At 43.6% G+C, this 26,943-nt stretch overlaps 1 protein-coding gene across 1 annotated transcript in view; it reads left to right on the forward strand.

The window, feature by feature from the left end:
* VPS53 (VPS53 subunit of GARP complex) overlaps positions 1 to 26,943 on the forward strand; it is a 61,222-nt gene that overhangs the window by 21,755 nt on the left and 12,524 nt on the right. The window contains exons 8-18 of the mRNA XM_084299836.1: positions 2,392 to 2,470; positions 3,830 to 3,973; positions 4,508 to 4,650; positions 5,329 to 5,470; positions 7,327 to 7,428; positions 10,596 to 10,690; positions 15,247 to 15,489; positions 16,969 to 17,116; positions 18,033 to 18,115; positions 20,610 to 20,688; positions 26,106 to 26,254. Of these exons, the coding sequence (XP_084155962.1) occupies positions 2,392 to 2,470; positions 3,830 to 3,973; positions 4,508 to 4,650; positions 5,329 to 5,470; positions 7,327 to 7,428; positions 10,596 to 10,690; positions 15,247 to 15,489; positions 16,969 to 17,116; positions 18,033 to 18,115; positions 20,610 to 20,688; positions 26,106 to 26,254 (1,407 nt within the window). The remainder of the gene's footprint in view (positions 1 to 2,391; positions 2,471 to 3,829; positions 3,974 to 4,507; positions 4,651 to 5,328; positions 5,471 to 7,326; positions 7,429 to 10,595; positions 10,691 to 15,246; positions 15,490 to 16,968; positions 17,117 to 18,032; positions 18,116 to 20,609; positions 20,689 to 26,105; positions 26,255 to 26,943) is intronic.

Consider the following 26,943-nt stretch of genomic DNA (forward strand, 5'->3'; position numbering starts at 1 on the left):
GCAGGCTGCCGGGAGGGATCCAGTTGGGGAAAGAGATCTGTACAAAACCAGCCTGGGAAGACATCCTAAATCTGTTACCAGCTGCGAGAGCCTGAGCTTGCTGAGCCTCAGTGGGTAATTCACTTTTTGTAAGTATTTGAACACATGCTCTGTTAATCACACGCACAGACGGTCCTTCAGCGATGAACACGAGTGAAGCTCACCCTGGGGTTGAGGCTTTCACCCCAGCAGTTTCCATTCCCACTGCAGGAAGGTTGTCCCCAGCTACAGAAAGGCTTGGAGCCTTGGGGAGCAGGAAGCTCCAGCGGCTGAAGCAAGTGCTGTCCTGTGTTCTCCACCTAAAGCAATCTTCCTGGAAAAACACGGCGTAAATGTTTTTGTTTCTCTGCATGTGCTGGTGGGAAAAAAAGTAATCGTGTGGGATTGTGTGCTTACATAAAGAGTGATAATTACTGGGAGGATGCTGAGGCACCCTGTTGTTGCTCACACATGCCTAAACCTTTGGCCGGTTTGATTTCTCTGCCCCATCCTTATCTCTCAAAACATTAAAAAATAATAATAATAAAACTCATTTTTCTTGTTTGCTTTCAAGAGATTTTTAAGCAGCTGAGGTTTAAAAAAAATACTACTTCAACAGCCCAGCTCAGCAAGGCATTCATGCAAGTTTCTTAGTTTAAGGATATGAGAATCCCCATTAAGGATACCCTTAAGTACTTTCCTGAATCAAAGCCTAAAACAACAAAGCCTGTGGACAGGGCTTTTAACTGCTTGACAGTGCCTCTCTTAAATTTGTTGAGGCTTGAGGAATCTGGCTGCTGTTCTTTCCAGTGCTCCCACTGTACTTGTGCTGCAGCTGCTGTCTAATGGGAAGGTCCCTGCTGTATGCAAGGCAAGAAGTGCCGCAGCTCATGGGTCCAGTTGCTTATGCAAGCTCGCTCATTCATGTGACTCCTAAAACTAAAGGCTTTTTGTTTGTAGATCACTGAAAAGATGAAAATTTTCAACCCATGGTTAGTATGCTTACTGTATGTCTGGAGCTGTGGTTGCTGGGCTGACTTCCTCCTCCTCACTTAAATACTCTGCTCCATCTATTTCAGCACATGAGTGAATCCCCTTTGTTTTACAGTTACGAAGGTGTTAACTGTGGATCTATACCTGGAAGGGTGAAAGATTTCTAAACATCCTGCAAAGCTGAAAGCTCGAGTGAGAATCAAGTTTGACATTGCAGGCAGGAAGCTTTTAAAGCAAAATCCCCCCAGATAAATCCTGGATAAGGCAGGTCATACTTGTAGTTAAATCACAGATACAAAGTTATATTTCAGCCATGACTTTTAAAGGACTATAATTTTTGTCGTTTGGCACCGTTAAAGAATCCAGACCATTCTCCAGCATTGTCAGGTCAGCTTGGAGCGGAGCATTTCCGCTGCTAATGGACCTAAACCGGGAAGATTAAAGAAACAGATTATTCCTTGATGAAGTTGAGGAGTCGTAAACAAAAAACTACCCAAATTCTTCCCACAGTCTGAAATGCTTTCTCAAAAGTAAACGTAGCCCTTCTTTCTAACATATCAATCTCAGTGGAAAAATCCACTGCTTTGAGTAATCAATTCAGTCCTTAAAGTGTTTCCAGTATAATAAAAAGTGATGGAAGAATGTGAGGGCTGCAGAGGGATGTAAGTGCCTAACTATTTGTTTTGGCTCTTTCTAGTGCATGTAGGCATTTCCATTTCCCTAGAAGTATCAATTAAGCCATAGTGACTTTTATTTCTGGAAATTGGAAGCCTTATTCTCTCAGCTAAATAAAGAGCAAGATCGTGATCTGTTCGGACTTTTTCACCCGTCTCATACCTTTGCTCTTATGCTGCTTAAGACAGAAGATTTATAGGGTAAAACCACAGCCAACAGCATGCACATGGATGCATTTAAAAATAGGTCAGTGCACCTGGAGCTGTGAAAGGTTCGTTCTGAAGATTGAGACATTGTGAAGCTCTTGTGTTAAAAGCGTACTTTTTGAAAACTGATCAACAGAAACAAGTATAAAGACCTGCTATAAATTGATCACCTTGGCATTAAAGGAGCTGTGCTGATTTCTCAGCTGATTAAGTGGCCATTATTGGAATACTAAATTGCAGCAGCGCGAGAGCATCGAGGACTCATTCCAGGAGAGCTCAGGGGCTGATGCTGTGCAGATGGAGCTGTCTTCCAAGTGTCATTCGTGGAGGAAATACTTTCCCAGTTCTGACATACAGGCCTTAGTGTGGATGTTTTTTCTTTAGCATACTTTTTATTTTGTCCCTTAAGAGAACCCTGTGTAGGTGTTAGCCTTTCAGTCCACTTTGTAGGAAAATTTGCAGAAAGTGGAACAAAAGTTGTTTCTTCTCTCCTCATCAGGGTGAAGGCAGCGCAAAATGAATTAGGACAGCAGATCCTGGCTGACTTTGAGGAAGCCTTTCCTTCTCAAGGTACAAAGGTAAAGCTCTTACTTCCTCTCTTCTTCCCATTGAAAAGTGTTGCTGAAAACTAGCCAACATCATTGTCATCGGCTTTTATCTCATTTTACATCTAGGCTTGATCTCTCTGTTTCAGGAGCTAATTTAGAAAGCAAATGAGTCTCCCAGGCTGCAGGGTGCTGAACACATTTCTCACTGTTTCTCTCCAGCGAATGTGTGAGAGAAATAACACCCTTCCTCTGTCAACGCTGCATCTTGAGTCTAGCTGAGAAGTGCTGTTACACTGATCATTTGCACAGACAGAAAAAGCACCTATCGGTGAGAACTCCATCACGGTGACTTTCCAAGTCAGCCTGTTGTTAAAACACAGCTATTGCAGTGAGCTCTGCGAGCCAGTCAAGGATTACACCAAGCACTGTGTGGCCCTATAGACCAAAGTGGGGCCCTGCACCCTTGGCACGTAATCCAGGTGTTCTTCACCTGTGTTTGCGGTTATTTGTTGGGCACAAAAAGTCTGTGTTGTATCCAGGGAAAGCCAAGCACAAGCTGTCTGACAAGCATGTTGACATGCTGCTGCCACCAAGTTTGTCTCTTGTTTACTCAGCACAGATACAAATCTGGGCTAGGGCTATGGCACCAAATGTGCTTCCCCCAAATTATGCATCCAAATGTTTGCAAACAACATGGGGGTAGGTGTGAATTTGAATTTATTCTAAAGAAAACACTGGTTTTGTCTTCCAAAGAAGAAGAAGCACTGAAGAAGCACCAGCTCTATTGGTTTCTTCATGAAACTAGCAAAGTACAGAAATGAGGAAACTATTTGGAGCAGATGCTTGATGAAGGGCAGATCTATGTGCACATAAATCAGCTTCAAAAGAGCAGTTTTAATGCTACTAAATTTTCTGTATTTTCCACTACCATCATCATATGGATCAGTACAAGTCAACAGATGCTCCCTTAAGTGTTGCTTGCTGATCATCACTAGACTGCTTTTTTCCCATTCATTTGGCCCTCAGTTTTGCAGAGTTTTTTGTTCCACATCAGCCGCTTCTCTTCAGCTGTTCTTCAGAATATCTAGGGCAACGAAAGAATCTTCTCAAGTGCTAGAACCATGGTTCTTTTCTGTAAAGGAGGTTGCTGCACTTCTGTAGTAGGTGGATTCCTGGCTGTTGAACCATGAAAGAACTTTTTGGCCAGTGAAATGGAGGGAGCTCAATTTCATCCAACAGTAGAAAGGTGCCTCAGTAATAATAGAGTAGCGTCAAAAAGAGGAGAATAATGGGAAAGGATAAAATTGAGATAACTTGGATACAGTACAATTCGCAATCACCCATTCAGCTATTTAACCTTAAATCATTTGTTCCTGTTTATTTTGTTAGAGGCCTGGTGGACCCAGCAACGTTCTGCGTGATGCGTGTCTAGTCGCAAATGTCCTGGATCCCAGAATCAAACAGGAAATCATCAAGAAATTTATTAAACAACACCTCTCGGAGTATCTGGTCCTTTTCCAAGAGAACCAAGATGTAAGGGAAGCATTGTGAGCTACATTTGAATTTTGTAAATGGTCCTGCAGAGCAAAATGCAAAGTTCACGTTTCCACAGCTTCCTGTGGTAAAGTGACTTTGACCCGAGGGCTTGGAAGCATTGACTTGTTGGTGTGATATGGACTGGTTGATGAGTTGGGAGGCAATCTTGTCTTATGCCAGGATGATTTCCTCCTCTCCTAGAGCTTAAGTTCATAGATCAGCCTTGTAACAAATAAATATTTTCTGCCCTGTAAAGCGTTGAAAAACATATTCTGATAGTTGCAGACCCCAAACCCTTAATAAAAAGAAGTTCAACAGAATTTGCTCTATCCTCACAAGATAGGATTTTCACTCTAGCGTGTGTTTAGGCACTTTTCAAGTGCTAGCAGTCGTTCTTCAGGATTATGAAAAGTGAGCAAGTTAAATGTGATCAGTAGCCCAAGCTCCTCTGTGAAACTACAACGGTACAGTTAAGCAGTCAGGCTGAGTATTAACAGCTGCTGCTGTTAAAGATCCTGTTCTCCATCTCAGGTCGCCTGGCTGGATAAGATTGACAGGCGCTATGCTTGGATAAAACGTCAGCTGGTGGACTATGAGGAGAAATACGGGCGCATGTTTCCCCAGGAGTGGTGCATGACAGAGCGCATCGCTGTGGAGTTCTGTCACGTCACAAGGTGAGCGTGGGGCAGCGGGGGCTTGTGGTGCTTCCCAGAAGCATCACCTACCTTGGAAGAAAAGATTTGGCATGTCTTTTGCCAGGTGGATCACATAGTCATAGGGCTTTAAAGGCAATCTCCGTGTGTATGTATACAAATTGCATGTGATTAAAAGCCAGTAGAGAGTGAACAACTTGAGAAATAACCCTAACATTGTATGTGCTATTGAGAGAGCAAGACAGTATGGAAGTGGATTTTCAGTGTACATACATAAAAATCAGTAATATGAGAAAAAAGTGGGGAAAAAAGGTGGGAGCAGACTATGATGCGACTGCTCTGCATTATGTTCGTTGAAAGCCAGAGACAGGGGACCAGAGGAGAGTTCCAGCAGGAGTTCTGGGTCCTTACTTGAGTCACTGCACCTCCCAAGATTTGACACTGCTGAGTTTCCTGCCTGCAGTGTGTTCTGGGTGTTTGGAGGCAGGGTCCTGTTACCCAAAGCTCTTAACAAATGTGCTTATGTTTGAAGTGTATCCTGTAAAGCAGTTTTGTTGTTAAAGAGAGCATCTTAGGAAATAGCTTGTTTTGTGGTGAAAGCATCCTTAGGTAACAGAACGAATTTCATTCTTAGGTTTGGATCTTTTTCTTTATAGAAAACCACATTTATTTTCCCCCTTTTCTCATTCTCTCTTTCAGGACTGAGCTCTCAAAGATAATGCGCACAAGAGCAAAGGAGATTGAGGTCAAATTGCTTTTGTTTGCAATTCAGAGGACAACCAACTTTGAAGGACTTCTGGCTAAACGTTTCTCAGGTTGCACTCTAGGTGATGGGACAGTGGTAAGCAGGAGCAACCCTTTCTACAGCTTCCTGGGGGGGGAAAAGCCCATCTCACACATAGCTATGGTAATGGGAAGCTGCAAAAGGTCTCACCTTCAGCATCCACTGGCAGGTGGAATGTTATTGTGACTGTATTCAGTGGGTTGTAGTTGAGAAAGTGATTCCTGATCTTGGAGTTATGGTAGAGGGGATGGTATAGGGCTCCCAAGAAGGAAACCACGCTGATTGTGTACTTCTTTGGTTCTCCTGGACGCTGCTGTTTGCAGCTGAAGCCACGTTGGTATGGAGAACCACAGAGTAATTACGGCATGGTGACTGCATTATAATATTTGTTCTCTGCATATTGAGGACACATTATAACTGAAAGTCGTCTCCTCAGTTCATTTCTAGGTACCACACGTTTACCCCATGGTAACAACTTCCAATCTCACATTGGGTTAATTTTTCTTGCAGGGGCGTCGATAGTTTCCACTTTTCTGTGTCTTGTCTGGTAGGCTGTAAAGGCAGAGCCAAGAGAAACACCTCGGAGAATATCTCTGGGGTCATCTCTCTGCTTTTCATGCCTGAAATCTCATCTAAGTGCTCTACCAGCCAAGTGCCCTGGGAGCAGAGCCCACATGTGGCTCAGGAGCCACTGGTTTGAGGTTCGCTGCTCTGGCCAGCTGGTGTCTCAAAGCCTACTTGGATGTGATAATTCAGTTTATGAGGCAAGCCTGCTGGGCCTGTTTGTAATTTGCGGTGGTTCAGCAGGTGCTGCTAATTAAAAAGGGAAGTCCTGTAAGGATTTCTTCCTGGCTGAATTTAGATCTCTGAAGAATATTGGCTTTGTTTTTCTGACAAATTTCATACGAAGTTTGCAGCTTTAATTAAATTGACTTCACTGGGTTCTTATCCCTGTGGAAAAAGGTAGGTACAGAATCTGTTACAAATGAAATAGACAGAAGGGGAGAGTGCAGCTTGAAAAAAAGAAAAGTTTCCCCTTCTGTCTATGTGATGTACCTAGAGGCTATGACACTCAAGATGTTGTCATCTGACCTGTTTTAAACACAAAATGAAGCCCATAATTTTAAACGGCTATCTAGTGAGTACACAGTGGGGACGAGCAGTGTCATGGGAGCAATAACGTAGGATTTAGTGCAGCAGCAGCGGAGTTTTGGAGCCTCCTGTCAGAGGTTGTGTCACCAGTCCTGCAGTTACGTGTTGTGTTTTCAAAGGATTTAGGAGCCAGTCACAGCAGTGCCTCCTGAGCAAGAGCTCAGCGTCCTGACACGTGTGTGCCTCTCTTTGCATAGGAGAAAGGCATCAGCTAGAATTGTAAATTCAGATGCTTTTATCTGCAAGTTAAATAAAACCTGAGCAGAAATCCCTTTCTGGGAGAGAGAGGGAGATGGTCAGAGCGCAGGAGCCATCTCGTCTAAGCTTCCTGATGACACACGGCTCTCTAAGAAAATACAAAGAAATATGCCACTGGAGGAACTGCTCTGAGCTCTGCTTGAGCCTTCTGTACCCTTCTGGGCTCTGCACCTGAGAGCTGCTGAAGCAGCAGGGAGCCCTGATGGGTCTTCCTGGTGGAGACCACATGTTTTACAGCATGGGGTTTGAGAGAATGGAAATTCCACATTTCAAATGCCCTTTCCAGGGATAACTGAGGCAGAGTTCAGTGAGCGTAGGTGCAAGAGGAGTAGGCTTTACAGGTGAAACACTGAAGTCTGCAGTCACTGCTGTGCTTGGAGAAGACAAACTGCTGTACAGCGCTTTGAAGGGCTTAGTAAAGCAAAACATGAATGCAGCTGTGTGGACTGTGGGTCAAACCAGACTGTTCTCTAAGGAGTTTCCTTTTTTTAACCTTTACACAGAAAAAGCCAGAAGTGCCTCCTCCCTCTACCAACCCATTTCTCGAGGATGAAGCTGGGACAGAGACAGATGAGATTGTAATTGAAAAAAGCGATGCAGAAAAAGTAAGTTTCTGAAGCTCTCCTGTTCTTAGTGAGTCAGTCTCTGTGTCAAAACCTCTGGTGGCACCTAATCTTTTCCTGTGACATTGGTTTGAAGGGTTTGTTTTCGCAGCAATTAATTTAGCACAGTTTTGTTTCTCTGTGCAGCATACAAGCTCCCAGTATGACTCTGGTTTGCTGTGGTTCGCTTCACTGAAACCAAAGCAATCTTTATTTCAGTTAATGGTGCAGAGACAATCCAGTCACATGAGACCAAGCAGGATTCAGTTCTAGCCCATGCAGCAACAGCTCAAATGTAACTAGAGGACTTCTGTCAAAGCAAGATGAACTAGCACTGTTGGGTTTTCAGATCCCAGGAGGAGCTCCCACTACAAGGAGTTGCAATTCGTATTTTGCCTTGTCAGCCAAGCAGACTAAGTCTGGAGTCATCAGACAGCTCATTGAACTTTCAAGTGTCAGTTCTAGGTTTTCACTCCAAATATATTACTGCTGGGATTTTTATATCTGTAGTGTTTTTCATCCATTACCTCTGTGTTGCTGGCAACACCTAACCGCTTGTAAAAGCACTGGGTTTCAGAAGCCCTCTGCAAACAATAAAGGAGTGAATAGTAAGAGCTTTTGTTTTAATTGGCACCGGTATCAAAGTCTGCAAGCCCTCTATTTTTTACTCACCAGAAAGATATTTTCTAAGCGTTCAGTTATATGTTGCTTGGGTTAGGTACCCTCCCCATGCTCAGTGCGTTCAGGTGGTAGCCTGATACGTGGCTGGGGACCTAGGACCTACTCAGATCCATGCCCCAAAATAATTTGTGGGCTGGTAGCTTTCCATCAGCACAGCTGGGTGCAGTGCATCCCCTCCAGATGGCAGCCCTCTGCCCTCACCACACACAAGTCCTGAAGCAGAATGATAAAGCAAAGTTTTGTTTTGTGTTTTTTTTTTTTTTTTTTTTTCCATTAAAATGCAGTGTGGAGAGCTGGTACTGGCCAGACTTTATCAGTGATCTAGAAGAATGAAGTTGGGAGCTCAGGGAGACATGTGTGATGTATTTTTTTTTTGTGAAGAGCTTTCTTTCTGCTCTCTGCAGTGGCTGAAGGAAGGTTGGCTCTGATGTGCAGCATTGAGATGAGGGGACATCCTGGGAGAAAGCAGTAGTGCCAGAATGCAAGTGAAGAGATAAATCACAAAGCCTTTTTAGGTGGTTTAGGGCTGGTTTTAGTGAACGGTGGAACGCTTTGCCCTGGCCAGAAGCACCTGCATGACACCACAGGCCCCAGCAGTTCTGTTTCAAAATGCCAAGAATTGGTTAGTGCCAGTGAGTTCATGCTGAAGGTCTCATTTTCTGCTGTCACCAGATGGAGAAGAGAAAGGAAGGGTTGAAGATGAAGGGCTGAGCGGTAGAGCTCCTTCAAGACACTAGTTCTGAGAATTCAAGACACTTGTGAATCTAAGAGGGAGCCTAAGAGTGAGGGGGGAGGAACCCATATTAAAAAGAACCTCTTTTAGTGATCCTAGCAGTTAGGTTTAATCTGTTTACTTTGGATAGTAATGAAAGGAAACTGGGCCAGCTGCAGACCTCCTCACTGTGACAACAGTAACCTTTTATTATTTCCATCAAACTCAAGGAGGAAATAGCTTAAACATCTGCAGCTTTTGGACAGGATTGCACACTCAGAAATACAGCTTCACTGCTACTGTTAAAAGATTTAGTATTCTCTCCACCAGACATGCTGGGAGCAGCATGATGCAGAGGCGCACGCACGCAAAAAAAACAGTTATGCCTTAGGATTCAGCTCTTCCAGCTTGGTAAATCGTAAACATGATGAATCTGCAACCTTGTGCTGGCGCTGCCATTGTGGAGCCTTGGCGACTGGAAGGCTTCTGTAATTACCACCTATTGTTTTCCTCCCAGCTCTGATGAGTGTGTGTATCCGGCAGGAACGGGCAGGCACTGGCAAAGCGGCTGGGGTAGAGGATGCTGGGCAGTGGCGCTCTCCCAAGGCTGTAAAAAACTTACATTCTCCAGCCCTGCTGTTAGTGAAAAGGTTAATGAAGCCAGTCTCATAGAGGTGGTCTGGTCTCCATAAAACTGTTCACTCACTTTAAGTTTGCAGCCATATGTTCGTATTCATCGCGTCTCTGAGCCTTAATTATTTCCGAGAAATACTTGCCTAGCAATTTCTGCAGATGACTTAGTGCCATCATCTCTGTTATGTAGGAGAGAACGTCCTTTAGGCTCTCTTGTTTTGCTTTTTTATGCTTTAAAAAAAAAAAAAAATCAACTGGAAAAATTTGTATCTTCATTGGCTAGGAGCTGATCCTGGCTTTTTGTGGAGAGAGGCAAGAATTCCATTCCAGAGCTCTCTGCAGGCAGTGAAAAGTTGTCAGCTTGCCAGCCAGCAACAAGGAAAATTATTTCAAAAATAAAATGAAATCTAGCTGTAGGGCAAAGACAAGTTTAAAGAGCCTGTCCAGCTTGATAGTTAAACATGCACATATTTAAGCGTATGAATAGTCCCAGTGGCTTCAGTGAGATGTGCTTGGCCACTTTGCAGAGTACAGTACTGAACTGAAGTGAGAGTAAACTGGATGACTCCCAAACGGCGTCTGTGCTTAACACTAACTGTGATTTTTAAAATAGAAGTCTTTGCATCCCCAGAAACATGTTTTACAGTGAAAGCAGGCTTGTAATGTTGCCTGTATAATTCCAGCTCCAGTAATTACACTCTGTTTATCTAAATAAAAGTCATCCAGATGAAGTCCATAGCTTCAAGCTGTTATCCTTAATGTCCTAAAATGTAGGGGTTTTCAATGTTATTTCCAAGTAACTGCTGCATTTCGTTTCAGAGGTGACCAGGGAAGTCCTGTTACTGCTGCATTAACATTTTTTTCTGGTGAAATCTGTTAGTATGGAGCAGCCTTCCCTTGAAGGATAATAGTATTTTAAAAGTGAAAAGATAATTCTCTGGAATACTGACAGCTCTGTAAAAGCAAGGGAAGATGGGGACACGCTGACCTTGTACATACTGTTGGTTATATGCTTTTGATTATTTGACAACAAATTTTAGTGTTGTAGCATTTCTGAGAGCTTAGATCCTCCGTGCTGTTGCATTACAATTTCTTCAGGTCTTACAGAGCGAGTTGGAAACTAACACTCAATGCTTTCTTACAGCCAAAGAAGCCAAAGGCCCCTGACAATCCTTTCCATGGCATTGTTTCCAAGTGCTTTGAGCCTCACCTTTATGTGTATATCGAGTCCCAGGACAAGTGAGTAACCACTGTGCTCTTTTAGTTTTGCTTTTGGCCGTGCATTACTGTTGCATTGTAGGAGGTTCTGTCTGCAGAAAATGAAATTTATTGAAAATTTGATTTCTGATTTCATTACGAGCAGCAGTCGTGGTTGAAGAAAGTTAGAATGAGTAAGGCCTTTGCTTAGGCAAAAACGAGCATTCAGAGGGTTGTGGATGTTGGTTTCATCTGTAATTGCAGAAGCCTGTAGGAATGATGCCTGCTGCCTTTCTGCGGAAGAGGCTTAGTGTTTCTGAAATTGCTTCTGTTGCCTCTGCAATTCTCACTGCAGACATAAGCCCTTCTCTCGTCTCATGTCTTCCACAAATAGTAGGTTTGCTTTTTCTGTAAAATACACAAGTGGCTTCATGGCAGAGGAGTTTCAAGATTTGCTTTATAGAAGCAAGTTATTTGAGATCCTCAGATGAAAGCTGCTGTAGATGAGCTGGCAGTAAGATAACATTATCATCGGTCACAGATTGGGACTTTGTCAGGCTTTGTTCGGGTGTTTTAATCCCTAGAACCCTTCTTCATCTTCCTCTTTGAGTTACAGCAAAATAACTTGGATGAGGCGAGCTTTCAGCTTAGAACTCTGGGAAGTTTTTACAGCTCTCACCCATGTTGTTTGTGCACCTTGATTCACACCAGGTTTTTAAAAAACAACTCTGACAACAGCAGTTGTCAGCTGGGAGAGGAGATGGTTGAAAAAATGTTGGCTGCAGTCTTTTAGTCCAGGTTAGTGGCCAGAAAGGAAAAACAAGCATCTGCCTTATGTCCCTCAGCCATCTTATGCTGCCCTTCTGTCTTCCATGGACTTGCACATCGGCTTTGATTATAAGTCAAAGTTAGAGTGTCCTGATTTTGTCCAAACTCCCAGATATCCATCCTGAAAAAGGTTTCCCTGAAATCTTTTATGCCTGAAAGTAAGTAAATAAATAAAACCTCGTGCAATGGTTTGTCATGCCAAGGGTAGGTTTCACTCTGCAGTAAAAGAAAGGGAAGCAGATTCCCTAGCCTCCCCCCACCTCAGTGATCTGAGCACTAACTTGTTTGAATACTTCTTCCCATCTCACTGGGGGCCATTTTAATCCCCGTTTTGGTAATTCTACCCCACTGTGCTCCTACTCCTTTCAGTTGCATTTTTTTCCTTTTCTTTTACAGTTCCGAGATGTTTTATATTAGCTTTATAGCCACAGGCTGCAAGGAGTTCAAAGAAGAACTGCCACAGTATTCCCCACGCTGCCCCGTCTGCCAAAAATTGCTTTTCTTTGATTTTCACTCTTCTTCCCCCTTTGATTGAACTTTTGAGGAATCTGTTACTGATGTCTGAAAACGAGGAGTTGCTTAGATAATTGTGTGCTTGGGCTTTGAACAGAGAGAGAAGCGGGGCAGCTCCGTTCACCATTGTGTTAAGTTTGGGGCAGAAACCAGCCTGGTCCTTTTCTCCTGAAAAATTGTTTCCATACCTGTTTAAAGAAGGACAGTGCCAAAATCTGCAGCAATTTAAGAGGAGATACCTGAAAGAAAGACTTTAAAGATGCTGTTCTCCACTGTTAACTGCAGCGTAAATATCAGGTTTCTTAACAGCGAAGCATATTTCATTTCTCTTTCCCTTTGGGATATGTGTCTTCAGCTCTTCTTTGTGGTCTGTTAGAGCCACAGAAGTGTACGTGTGTGAGCTGAGCAGTTCTGCAGGAGCAATAATCGGGTCTGCAGTGCTGAGAGTATGCAGAGCTGTGGTTAAGTGTGCTAAAAGGCCTGCGTCCTTCAGATTGTTCAGCAAACTGACGCTTTGCAGTGGGTGTTTGCAGCCGCGTGAGCAGAGGGACTTCCAAAATACTCAGTCAGTGGAAACTATCCTGCAAACAAGCCAGATAGCTCAGTGCCATTCACACCACTGAACAGACTGACTTACCAAGTGCTGTTTTTCTCTCGTGCTGGTTTCTGAGGAGCTGCCTAATTCCTCTTGTGATTGCCAGAGATGCAGAAAAATCACTGAATAGGCTGAGTGAAAGAAAAGAGGAATAATAGGAATAAAAGGATTTGAGAACCAGAATAGAATTGCGATTTTAATTTCACGTTTCCTTTTGGTTAGATTAGGACAGGTCTTGCTCCCAGTAAATATGCTACTGTTTGGTAGCACAGATGTGATGCTTCTGAGAATTTGCTTTGAGCTTTTTTGCAGAGCCTATGTGCAGAAAATGTTCGTTTTCTGTAGCTCTCCTGCCTTCTTCATGGTTGTTCTCTTTTGCAAATTTTTCTGCCAAATTCTTTGGGCTCCCATTGTATAACCAACACGTTCATAAAAGGTCGTTAGCCTTCGTCTTGTGTTTGGGCCAACTGAAACTAATGAGAGTTTTGTTGACGTCAACTGAGGTGTGTGTTAATAGTATAGTAGTGTCCTTAGTAAACAATATCCTGATGCTTTGCTTGTGTCCATCTCGTGCTAAAACAAGTGCAGTCCTCTTGGCCTGTCTCTGAGAGGCAGTTTGGCCAGGTTAGGATCAGAACGAGCACGAAGTTGCAGCCCCCCTCTCCCAGCTAATTTGGACAGCTGCGTTTCCTCACGCACCCCAGTTGACAAGACCTTGGGGAACCAGGGCAACGCAGACAGGTTTCACTTCACCTTGGAGCAGAGGAGAACATGTGGAGGAAGCATAAAGAAACAAAACCCGTCGACATTCCTAACTGTGCCTTGAGAATATGGAAAAAAAAAAAAAGCGTCTGGTGACTGCTAAGAAAGCTCCACTTTGCACAGATGGAGCAAAGCACAGATGCAGAGGTAGAAATGCAGCTGTTTAATTCAGCGGGACTTGTGACAGCAGCAAGCCACGTCTGCTTTGCTGGAGAACCTGAGGAATGCTGCAGCTCGTAGCACGTGGGAGCCCTCGGGCAGCAGCCGTCCGTTTGGCTGCCGTAAAGCCCAGGGGGGAGGTGGGCTTTGCTCCACTGCCATCGAATCCAATCGATGCTGCAGCTCAGCGTTCGATCGCTCATGCCAGCGTAGAGATTTATCACATCGGTTGAGAAGCCTGATGTTTTTACAGTTCTTGTAACCAAGCCGAGGAACTGCGTTTGTAGAATCAGAGCTGCGTAAAGTACTCAAAGCAGAAAGTGACAGGCATCAAGAAAGAGGCTACTTGAGGAGCTAAGTTTAAGCCTAAGAGCTTTGCTTTGCAGTTTAAAGCCCAGGCATTACAAGCACAGCTCTGTAGATCAGTTGGGCCCAGGCAGATTATCCGTGGTGCAGCAGTCTGTAGGTTTATTGGAGAGGAGCTACATCACCTCTTCCTCTTGTGCACTGTTGTGGGGTTTGCTGGTATGGGATGGGAATTTTTTTTTCACTTTCACAATACGAATAGAAAGAAATGATAGAAAGTGGGGAAAAGTTTTTTTTTGGTGGTGTTTCTTTCCCCTTTCCATGGCAGAAATAAGCAAGAATGTGCTGTAAGGCTGTACCCATCCCAGGAGGCCTTAATGCAGTCGCTTTGCATGGACTCTTGTGCTCTGCTAGGTACTTTGTGAATTTGCCTAATATTGGGAGAATATTTTAAGTTAAATCTCTTTGACAGGCTATTTTTTTTTTAATTTGGATCATGCACAGCATAGCCAGAAGCTTTGGTGACTCAGCAGTAAGTGTTCTGGTTGTGCCATGGGAAAGGGAGAGCTGGAAGAAGCAGAACCAAGACTGTAGTGGAAACAGGAGTATAAAATATGTGAGCTTCACAGCTCATGTTGGTCAGTGGAGTGGTATTTTGTCATCTGAAACGTCTATGTATTCCAGAGACAGAGATGTGCAGCCCCTGGAGGAATAGGACCAGCGGAACTCCCCAAGATCAGAGGGTTTCTTTTGGTTCTGTGTATGCTCTGGCCCTCTGCCATGCTAAAAAAGCCTTTTTGTCAAGATGAAACAGCGGAGCGAAGTTTATTGTTGTATAAAGACCAAAATATTTGAGTAAGGACCAGGTTATAATGAATCACTGGAGACAATAGTGGGGCTTTTTGGGCTTTAAAAAAGAGTTTAAGTAGGAAGTGCACTTTGTGCTCGTGCTAAATAAAACTGCTATAAAGGATGTGTCACGTTGTGCCAAACCAGGTGGTTTCCAAATGGGACCCAGCAGTGGCAGTGGCACACCATTCTGAGCACATCCCCTTGAAAGCCACAATCCCCAAGGCTGCTGATACGGGCAGTCTGACTGTTCCTTCTGCCTGTGCCAGGAATGAAACTCGAGTGTGCATCAAATGTGCTGAACCCAGCCCTGGCACACTTGCGAGCTTTTCTATGTGACTGGAGAACAGATTGAAGCTGCCACTAAAGCTCTGAGTACAAAGGGTCGTTACTCATCCACCCAGTCTTCATTACTGCACGAGGTTTGTGCTGGGAGGGTGGGGATGAGAAGGGGCTGGAACATCAAACCGCTAAAACGTGTTTATTGGTGTCACAAGACGGCATCTGGTTTTAGGCATAACTCTCTCTTCCATCCATTTCCTCCCCCAACATACTAAAATATCTTCCTGTTGTTTCCCTGCTGTAGAAATCTCAGCGAGCTGATCGACAGGTTTGTGGCTGACTTCAAGGCTCAAGGTCCTCCCAAGCCCAACGTGGATGAAGGAGGAGCCGTCCTGCCCAGCTGTGCCGACCTCTTTGTTTACTACAAGAAGTGCATGGTGCAGTGCTCCCAGCTCAGCACAGGCGAACCCATGATAGCCCTGACCACCATATTCCAGAAGTACCTTCGGGAATACGCCTGGAAAATTCTGTCTGGAAACCTGCCCAAGTGAGTTTAGCTTCCCAAATGCTTCAGCACAGTCTGGTGAGACATTCCAGCAAGGAGCAGATGCTTCGTGAAGATAATTAATAAATACATACTTGTTAACACTTATTTTTCTCTGTGAAAGAAAGCACAGAGCAGCAGTGTGACTACATTTACTTCACAATTTTCTCAAATGTTCAGTTTGTTGTTATGAGAAACAGCAAGAGACCAAATGGTCTGTCATGGCTTTTTTTATTTTTATTTTTTTAAGGGTCCCTGGAAGCTAAATTCATATTTGACTTTGATTAACAGTCAGAGTTACTGTTTCTTGAAGTTCCTTTTGAAATGCCAGCCCAAGTCTTGTCAGAAAGATCTGTCTTTCAATATTGCCCATACCCTGCTGCTTGGGAAAAAGCTCACACTTTGATTCTTAGCTCCCTAGCGATATAAGCTCAACGTTATGCATAGATATAACTTATAATGAATGTGGTTTATTTGTGTGATGCTGGAGTGCCTACCTGTAACTTTCTGCTCTGTAAAATTTTATATACGCATGAATAAAACTTGTAGGTGGAAACGCAGTGAAAATATAAGTCATTAGAGGTTTACATCGATGTGAGTGCACAAGCTAAAGTTTTTGAGATATAGCCAACTTAACTACAGACAATTTTGTTATGCTATTTGCCATCTTCAGTTTGTTTTCCTTGTAAACCTAGGAGCAGCAGAATGAGTTTCTGAAGCCAGTAAAATCTTTCACAGATGGAAGGGGAGAGGGTTGCATCCAAAGAAGTGGAAAGATAAAATTTTATGTGCATTCTCCATCAGACCTCAGTTGCATTCTTTGTACACGTTTTTTTTGTGTGCTCCATTTTTGCTGTCCAAGATAAATATCACTGTCCTATTTTTTTAATGGATTTGGATTATGAAGAGTTGAGAGGTAGGGAATTTCCTGACTCTAAACTGTTCTAATTCTTTCTCTGTTGATACACAGCAGTTAATCACTGGAGCACAGTGGAAAGAAGCCGCATCCTCTATGATTTTCTCTGTTGATATCATCAGTTTTTAAAATGGGTTACCAAAGTTTCAAATGCATCTTGACATCTGTTTGGTATTGAGGAGATAAATATGACAAGTTGCTTGATAGTTACTGAGATTTTCATGTAATCTTTAATTAGATTTTGAGTAACTGACAGTGAAGGTGAAGTTAGCTGGAGAAAGGTGTACTCAGCTGGCATTTTAACCTGACATGTTGTGAACGAGTGAATCGTCCTTTTGCATGAAGACTTAATATCAAGTTCCATTTGTCTTCCTAAAAGACATTTCCTAACCAAAACAGTAATTACATGTTTGATGCAAATTTGGTTACACATCACTGCCCTTCGTTGCACAAGGCATTGGACTTGGTGGTCTTAAGAACCTCTTGTGGCTTTGAAATCTAGGAGTATTTTGGCAGTTTGTGTGTCTGTGTACTCCTGAAAGCCTTACAGGTTTTCTTTCTTCCAGGACAACTAGCAGCAGTAGCGGGCTCACCATCACTAGTTTGCTGAAAGAAAAGGAAGGCTCTGAAGTGGCGAAGTTTACTTTAGAAGAACTCTGCCTCATCTGCAGCATCCTTAGTACAGCAGAGTACTGCCTGGCGACCACCCAGCAGGTGAGCTTTCCTCTACAGCACCTCTCAGATGACACCCAACAGCAGTCCCTCTGCTGTCATGAGATGCTGTGCTGTTCTCTCTAGGCTAGGCTAGGGTGCTATGGAGACTGCAGGAATCAAAGTACTAAAATATGCATAGCAGTGTCTGCTCCCATAGATCCAAAAATGTAGAGCTCAGTAATCAGTATTTCATAGAGAAAAATATTGATTTTGCTGTTTCTACCTGAGAGAAGTCGTATGTTTTTAATCTTACTCTGTAGCCACAGTTTTGGATGCTCTCCTTCGATGCTTGCTACATAGTTTGTTTTGATGGGATTGAGAGGAAAAAAGGATTTGCTCATGGTTCGTAATTTCTGTTTTATATGAACAAGAAAAACAGTAATTCAGAGTAGGTTTGGGAAAATGCTCGCCTGAAATATTGGGGCAAGGTGGAATGAGGAGAGAAAGTATTTATGCTGATATGCTTTGCAGCCACAGTGCTCCTCACATTCAGTTGCTTTCAAAATGCCACAGATAGTAGATGAGCTGTGATGTTTGGCTGTATCGAGGCCTCTCACCACGAGAACTGGCAATCCTGCTTCTCTGCAGGTTGGGCACGGACAGGGTGTTGGACTACAGCTTTATTAGCGGGACAGGTGCCACGGTGTTAAGCTGGTACATTAGCATGTCACGCTACAGTTCTGTTTATGATGTTGGAGGTTTACTTCTTTGACTGCCACCGTAGGCCATCCTGGCAGATCAGTGTCTAGGGGGTCCAGCAAGGAGAGATTTCCGTTGTTCACTGGCTGAGTTGTGGATGCAGTCTGAGCACAGCTTAGTTTTTAAGAAGCTGAGTTTTCCAGAACGTAAGTTTTCAAAAACGGTTGTGTCAAGTAAGAAATCTGACCTTTCTGTTGGCTTTTTTGTTTCCTAACAGTTGGAAGAGAAACTCAAAGAAAAAGTGGATGCGAGTCTAGTGGAGAGGATCAACCTGACGGGAGAGACAGACACTTTCAGCATGTATGTTCAGCAGATGCATCCTCCCACAATATATCAAACATCCTAGTTTGTCAGCCAGATGGTGCTGGAGTAATACAGCCACAAAATCCCAGCCAGCAGTAGGACCCACCCAGATATGCAGCCTAGGTAAAGGCGTTTCCCTGGTGAAGGAATGGTTCTTCCTTGGCTGGTCCAGGAGCAGCAGTAGTACAGACTTCAGATGTAGTTGTTCCCCACCGTTCTAGCCAAAGGAACAAGAGCACTGGAAAGAGGAAAGGAAATAGTGAGTTTCCATTTGAAACATCATTTGCATCTTGGCAGCTCTGTGAGGTGGCTGTTACATTTCAAGAAAGGAAGCTATTTCAGTACATTCCTTCCTGCTCTAACTTCCCACTGTTAATCAGCGGCCTTGTCAGTATGATCAAACCCCATTTCAGATGTCATAAAAGACTGATCCAATCTTATATTTGGGGATTATAATTGAGAGAAGATTATCATTCATTAAAATAACTTTTTATGTAGTGATGCTAAAAATATTCCCCTCTAACATCATCTCCTCTCCACCACTAGCAAACGTATAGAATATTTTTGAGAGAAAGAAATTGGGGCAAAAAATAATTGTTTTGCCTCATGCCAGACAAAAAGCCTTGGCAAAGATGGGAAAATAATCTGTATCACCAACTCCTGTTCTCCCTAAAGCTAAGATTCAGCCCAGATAGCAGCAAGGTACTCTTTTTTCAGACTTCCTTCCTGTGATACCTCCTGTCTTGCTCCAGTGGGCAGGATCCCACTGAATCTCCATCCATCCATATTTTTCACATGGGCTTGGGCTCCATCCCAGACTGCAGAGATTCCCCTTCTTTTAGATATTTTTCAGACCTTTTTAAGGGTGAATCCCTGACTGAAAGCTTGGGTTGCTGTGCTATCTTGTGTCACTGCTCATTTTCCACAGTGGCTGCCTCAAGATGGTTGGTCGTGGACAGCTAATACCATGTGTTTTGGAAACTTTTATTGTATAGCTCGCGTTTAACTTTAAAGATGTCCAAACCTGGCAAACCATCAGGCCTGATGTATTTTGTAACAAAAGACTTTTTAATTGACTTTCAGTCTGTTCCAGCATAGAGCACTTTTTCAGTCTCCTGTCAGTTTAAGTCATAGCTATAAAACTCTCTTTGGCATTTACTCATTCAACATCAAACAAGTTGTTTCTTCTGGGATTTGATGTCTTGTTAGGCAGGATCATAAAGCAAATGATAAAACGTTGCTGATTACATACCCTGGGAAGCATTTCTTTCCTCACACAGAGTGCAGAGCTACCATGAACACCTTTAAAATAATTGACTGGGAGGGTTTTACTGCTGTGGAGGTTAAGCGTTTTCTTTGCGCTCTTCTTGAAGCTCAACAGAAGGAAAATTAGGGTTGTTTAAATCCAGAAATACATGGTTCTTCCCCACTTCACCCCCTTTGATCTGTTTTGAGGTTGTGGATAGTGTTCAGAGCCCCCTGAAATACTGAGCTCACTGGGCTCTCTGTTAGAGCCCCAACAGCTTGCTTGTGGCCTCTGCTTCCTCGTCTTCAAATTTCTGTGTATCTGCCCAGAATTGTATGGGGCACATTTTTATGTGCATATTTTATGCACATAATCCTGAAGCTGTAAACAGGCATCTGCAGCAGATTTAAAGTTAAGTTGTTCTTAAAAACTATACTTAGTGAAATGCACTCACTTCTTGCTTTTAACAGGAGCTGTCTCCAGTGCAGGCACTGGGTTACGTGCCCCTGAGGGTGGTCTGAGCTGCTGCAGATGGTGTTTCTTCACCGTTACCGTAGGATCAGTTACACCTTTAGGCACATCATTGGGTTCTGAGCCTTACATAGAGGGATCAAATATCCCTCTAAGCAACGTTATGCTGTTTAAATATAAAAGAAAAAAAAAAAAAGTCTTTGTCCTTTAGTCTGGTATATGTCTTTGAGCAACTCAAACAATGGATGGCTGCAGTCCTACACGTAGCGTAAATAAGGCTTCTGCCTTGATCTTCCCAAATGGGTGACACGCTCTGAACTCACATAGATGTACTTCCTAAAGTCATCTTTGCGAGTTTCTGTGAGTAGTAGAATATTGACTGTGACTGCATAGCTGATTAATTCTTTTTTCAGGCTAGATTAAATTTTAAGCAGAATTCCCACCTGGCCCCCATCAGTACTCGGGGGGTTTCTCCTCTTCCTGATGCAGGGGGGTTGCCCAGTCTGACATCTTTGATCTCCAACCCCTTTTATGTGTCAAAACAAAAAGATTAACTGTAAAAACATCTCCTCTATGCTGAAGCACTTTGTGTGGCTCCCTAATGAACAGCGTGAAGATTTTCCAGGGTTCTTTTCAGTACAATTTTAGCCTTGTGTATTCACAGCATAATGGATCTAGTGGATTTTCTTCCTTCCATGGTCAAATAAGACAGTTCTGATACTGTATGAATACTGCTCTAAAACTTGTGCTTGATTTATTTTATTTTTTTTCCAGCGTGATCTCCAACAGCATACAGCTGTTAGTGCAGGACCTGGATGCAGCCTGTGACCCTGCCCTGACTGCGATGAGCAAGGTAAGGGTGGATTTGTTTTGGGGAGAGGGAACGCTTAGAGTCTGCTGATGGCTTGATTTCACTCTTGACATATTCTTTACACTGCCCTAAGCCTTATCAATATATTGATTGCTTCTCTCTTCTTAGAGCAGCAATTGCTGTAGCTAGAAATATATCCTTCACTCCAAAAACTATAATTGACGTTAGAGCTTTCATTCTTTTGCAGCACATTAAAGCACACAGACAGTATAATACTTTCTGCAAGTATCTATTTCAGACTTTCCAATCCTAATGCTAGCAAGAGTCTTAAAGATTGGGAGAACTTTTTTTTTAGCATGAAACTTCAAATGCTACACCTCATTTGCTATCTTCATTTTCTTTGAGGAGGAATTTTACTAGCCTGCTAGTTTGTGGCAGTTAGATGGAGGTGGTTGAAGGGTAATGTGGAATTGGGATTGAGCCCTATTGCTTCTGTGATCCTCTTGAGGACATATGGAGCCATTCCTAGAGAGGCCCATGTGATTAGTGCTTAAGGATTTTGTTGCAGTTACGCTGCTGGGTTTTATGTGTTTGAAATGCAGAGCTGTGGTTTCTTGCCAAAGTATTGTGAAAACCCAGACTGCTTTAGACGGAGGTGAAGACAACAAAAGTGGATTGCACTATTTTTTTTAATTAGAAATATTAAACATAGAGCTGCGTTTTTGTCAGATCAACACACTGTCTTGCTGCCATGAATTTTAATAACTTTCTGCTTTATGATGTACTCCAGCTGTAACCAGCCCCGCCACCCCCAACTAATATTTGAAGTGGAATGCAGCTAGCAGTAGAGCTTGTACATGTCCCACATGGAAAGAGGATTTCTTTTTCCCAGTAAAATATTACCACTAGGAAGGGCTTGGCACTGCAGGTGTCACTTGTTTGCCGTGACAGTTCCTCAGATCTCCTCCTGAACCCACCTAGTGTAGCAGTGTTTGAATCACTCCGCTCTAACTGTTTACACCCAAGTAAACCACAACCTTGAGAAAGCAGCAGCTGGTGGGCCATTTATTTTTGTCTTTGGAACACCAGTAAAATGCAGCATATGTGATGAGACTGACGATATATAAACAAGTTAAGTGCTGTGAAATTAACTAAATAAATACTTGTCACTGGTGCACACATTCCACTCTTCACATCAGACAGAGTCCCTTTATATGATCTTTACTAGACCTGGGTTTGGTGCAGGAGTTGTTTCCCTCACCCTCCTCTAGCCTTTCCTTTAGGTCTGGCTTATTATTCTGACAGGTAAGTAAGAAATACATACAATTATTCAAACACACAGTTAGTATTTAGAAGTGTAAAATTTCTGTCTATATTGAAGGAGTCGATGCTGTTTGGCTGATTTATTCCGACTTTCCTGTGATGTGAAGGCACGTCTGTCTCAAGACCACTGCTCCATTAGAGCCCTTCCACTGACTAGCTTCTTTTCATTTACTTCACTCTGATATCCTCCAAGATTGAACATTGCTGATCCTTTTTTTTTCTTGCAAAAATATTTGGTAACTGTAGAAGTAAATTAAGAAATACTTACACCTCTAAATCTGCTTTGGCTTCAGACGACACTGAGAGAGTTAACAGGGAATACAGCATCATGGATATTGCTTTCAGCTGGCAGTGGTGCTCAGTTTTGCTGATTCTTGAACTTAGGCATTCCGGAAAAAATGGTAAATGATGACAAAGCTCCATTTTACAAAATTTGTAGGTGATAATCTTTACTCAAATTCTACAACAGGTGTAGAATGATTAAACGTGGCCATAGGAGGGGAATGTGGAATAGGGGAGGGATTGGCCCTAAACCCCAGGTGCCATAATAATTTGAAAATATCTTATAGGGTACTTTTGTGCAAGTGCGTTGCTCTCACTTCAGCCTGCCACCTGCACCACCCCATGTCTAAGTGAACAGGTTTGCTCTTGTCGCTTGTGGTCATTTACTCTGTGGTTGTGAAAGTTGTTCACTACAATTTTCAATATCAGAGCTGCTTCTGAAATAAACGTGGGCTCCCAGAAAGGCACGTCTGTATTTTGGAGCTGTTGATGGCACAGATAGCTATAGCTTGTCCCCAGTGCAGAGCCAAGCAGCTGTGCTAGCTCCAAGGGGCCCTGTTCTCTGCTGCTCTGCAGGGCTCGGTAGCTCTTAATAGCAAGTGCATGAACACCGTGATGGGAAGAACAAATATGTAGACAATTTCCTCCCGGTGACAGGGCTACCAGTGTGGTACAAGTGCCCCTGTAAATTCTGGGGGACTCCTGCTAACGGTGTGGTACCCTGAGACAGAGCACACACAATTCCCCTGCTGTCCTGGGGGTTGTAGACGTTGGTGTGTGCACCTGGAGGGCTAAGGTAAGGAGGAGCAGCCACTGGGGAAGTTTGGGTGCTGACAACAAATCACCTGCTGCTGCACAGAACTTTTTGTGGATGACAAAGTACCGTGAACGCGTTGTGGCATTTAAGTTGCCTGGTGTGCTTTTTAATTGTTGGGAAGAGGAACTGCTAAGCTGCATGAGATATTTTTGCCCCAATTAAGTTTATGGATTGCACTGGATAAGGTTTTATTTATTTGCTGAATTAAACATCAATTTATATGTAAAACTGTGTATGTAAGTGGGACTGGGGGATATTTTAGTGCCTTATGTAGCTTGCTTGCTGTTTTTTATATTTTGCTAAAAAAAAAAACCCTTCTGGCACAGCTGTAATTTCCCACTTCCTTACAATTGAGTGGACAACAGCAAGTGCTTAAGCACGGAGCTTTAATGATCTCTCCACTACATCCAAGGAAAACCCAAGAGCAGAGCGATCGGAGCTGCCAGCTGCTAATTAAAAGTCAGTGTGAGTGCACTGCAGCCAGCAGACAAGGTGCAGCATACAGCAGAGTGCAAACTAAAAAGGTTTCAAATGGAATTAATATCTGCTGCCTGCATCACCCTCTGGCCTTCCTCCACCCTCCCACCTCTTCCTGCCTGGGTGACACAAGGTCAGGGGAGAAGGCGGTGGCCTGGTGGTGTGGGTGCTGCCTGTGCCCCCTACCAGAGCCTCTAACGATGTTCTCTACATCCCTACCCTAATGAGTAGGGATGCTCATGTGCATGGGGAGAATTGGAGACTGATTCATCCCTGGTTAAATCCACAAAGCGACCCCGTTAGCTGGAGACCCATGGCTGCACTGGGTATGTCACAGGGACCTGGTGGTTCCTGGTTTGTCTCTTTCACCCTACTCCTGTCTCTTTGGGGACATAGGGACACATTGGGACATGGGGTTCACAGCCAGGTGGACCTGGGAGCACTTTAGGGCTTCCACTATGCCCAGAACTTACAGCTCTTGTTTTGTACCAAACCACTCTGGTTTTGCTCACGGTTTCTCTTTTCTCCTCCCCTTCCTTGAGAAAGCACCCTAAAATCCTGAGGGCTGTGTGTTTGTGCTATGGAAAACCAACTCTGAGGGTATCAGGGGTCCCTGCTGTGCAGCCAGCCACGTCACCCAGGTCTTTGGGGCGTGCGGGTGCTTGGGGCTTCTCCCTGGGGCTGCCGAGCGCGACGCCTCTGCTCCTGTCCTGCTCCTGCCCTTGGGGCTGGTTCTGTGTGTAGGCTGTGTGGATATCCCAAGAAAAACATAGGATGGGGGAAAAGGAGGAATAAATTTAAAATGACAGGAACAAAGCTTTACCAGAAGAGTTGGGCTCGTATTTCTTCTGATGACTTTTCAGTATGTGTGCTATTCCTTTCATTGCAGCTACTGGGTTTTTTTCTGGTGGAACGCACCCACACGCACACACACACAAAGGGCTATTTTTACTGCTCGTGCTTTAAAGGCTCGGTTGTAAAGTATTGCTTTTGGAATGAAAAGCAACAAAATGAGAAGGCTACTGTTTTGTTGTTGTTGTAATAATTCAGCTCAGCAGTCCCTTCCCACTTTCTGGCTGATCCTGTGTATGGGGACGGTCTGTTCGTTTGGGAATGGCCAGCGCTGGGAGGCTGTGTGCGAGTCCATCAGGGAGGCAGGCACAGAGCCTTTTCTTCTGATGTGAAAATTGCCACAAGCCACAGAAAAGCAGTTGTCTTCCGAGCAATCTTCCAGCTGAAAGTAAGACGGAATTAAAACCTGTAGAGCAAGTGATGAAAGAAATCTCCCTGCTAGCTCCCCGGTTACTGTGCGATGAACACTTTGGGGTTTTGTTTGCTTAGCTAAAAAAAAGATAGCTGTGGTAGGATGTGTGTAGGCTCTGGCAGACACTGATTTTGCAAAGACTTTGGCTTCTTTGCCCATCAAGTCACTTACGCTGCATGTTTGGGTGTAATTGAACAAGCTGGGTTGCAGGGCGCAAAGTAGCTGTTTCTAAATTAAAGATAGGAATTTTTTAAAAAGTTGCATGAAAAATCCCGAACTTTTGAAGAAGGGTTTGAGGACAAACCTAATCAAAAGATAAAACTCATCTTCTGCATCTGCCCAGTTTTCTGTCCTGATTTTCATACAAATCTTATTCTTGTTCAATCTCCAATATCAAGAGTTGCATCTCCACCTTGCTACATGGAGCACGTTGCAGAGTGCATCGTCTCTGAACAGTAGCGGTGCTAAGAGCACTTTCACCTGGGAACATGAGCACCCAGCAGACTTTGTATGCACATGTTTTGCCAGGGACATCAAGGTCCTACCCAATTCTTTTTTTTTCAAACGACTTGTACTGTGTGCTCACTGTGCTTTTTCAAATAAAGCTCTGAGGAAGGCGAGGGAGCCACATATCTGGCTAACAGGGAACAGTCTGTTGCATTTCTGCTGATGGTAAATGAAAACGCAAAAAGAATTACTCAACCTCTCATTTTATTTTTTAATGTGTATTTGGGCTGAGGTGAAGCTGGCATCCTGGCTGGTACACCAGAAGTGTTTTCAATGTGAGCTACAGTGGTGTAGAGTGTTTTGGCCTTTGAGACTATTTCTACCTCTTCCATCTATCTGTCATCAGTCTCACCAGTATTAAAGCTTTGGCTGCCATACAGGAATCCAGACTTTGCAAGCTTGCAGTTATTTTCTCAAATGCCTGTAATCAGGATTTATATGGGCACTTCATCCCAGAAAACTGGGAACTGTTACATATTGAAGCAGTGTAGGGTGCTCCAAAAGCCTTTTTACTGCTAATGTTTCCCATTACCAGGCAGAATCTCTCTCTGCTCTGGTGCAAAAAGGGCCATTTTGGGTTTCCCTCCTTTGTGTTTTGTTCTGGGAATGGTTTTGATCAGTCAGTGTAGTGACGAAGAACATGACCTTGGTCGTGGTGAATTGCAGAGGCAGTCTCTTGATTATTCCTTAGAGATCCTTTGGCAGGAAGCTCGTACAGTTTTCCTTGCATATCACTTGAACCCTAATGAGTTACACAGTCTTTTTGCTTGTTTTTTCCTCTCTGTGCAGATGCAGTGGCAGAACGTGGAACACGTTGGCGATCAGAGTCCTTATGTCACCTCGGTAATCCTCCACATCAAGCAGAACGTCCCCATCATCCGCGACAATCTGGCATCCACGAGGAAGTACTTTACTCAGTTCTGCATCAAGTTCGCAAAGTAAGTTACCCACACGGCAAAGAATCCCTCAGGGCCTCTGCTTTCACTACTCTCTGCATGACAATTTGCCTCCTCGGTGCCTGGGCAAAGACCCTTCCCACCCAGGGAGAGCACAGAGGGAGGTGGTGCAGGGCAGCAAGCACCAGCAGCTGCTGGCAAGGTTGAAAGACACTTGAATTTCTTGTCTCGAGTTTCTTGCTGAGGCAGATTTTCTCAGACGTTTGCACCGATTGGTTCCTTCTTGTGTGCCTAAACCATTCCATAAAATATTTTGATGATCAGTGGTCACTTTTTGCCAAGTACAGAAGGTTTGGGGCTGGACATTTTAAAAAAGCTGAATATAGAGGACTATTACTGAGGAGTTGACAGCTCTTGTTATGGAAACCTGCTTTTCCTTCAGTGATAAAAGGCTGAAGTACTTCAAGCACATAAATTTTGGTGCATCATTTGCCTTAGAGTAGCTTATCTATCAATTGTAGGACTGTAAGGATGGCAAGAGTAATGAATAAATTCTAAGTTAACGGATTAAAATCTGCTTTTCTGTGCAAAAATGTTTCAGAAAGAAGTGGAAAAGTACATTTGGATTTTGAGGGTAATTATGAGTGTCTTCCCGGCGAGTCACTTGATGTTGGGCAGGGTGAAAGGAACTGGAAGGTGAGACAGGAATTCCCCTTGCCTTTGGAATCAGG

The sequence above is a fragment of the Netta rufina genome (genome assembly GCF_964035555.1).
Source record: "Netta rufina genome assembly, chromosome: 21".
NCBI lineage: Eukaryota > Metazoa > Chordata > Aves > Anseriformes > Anatidae > Netta > Netta rufina.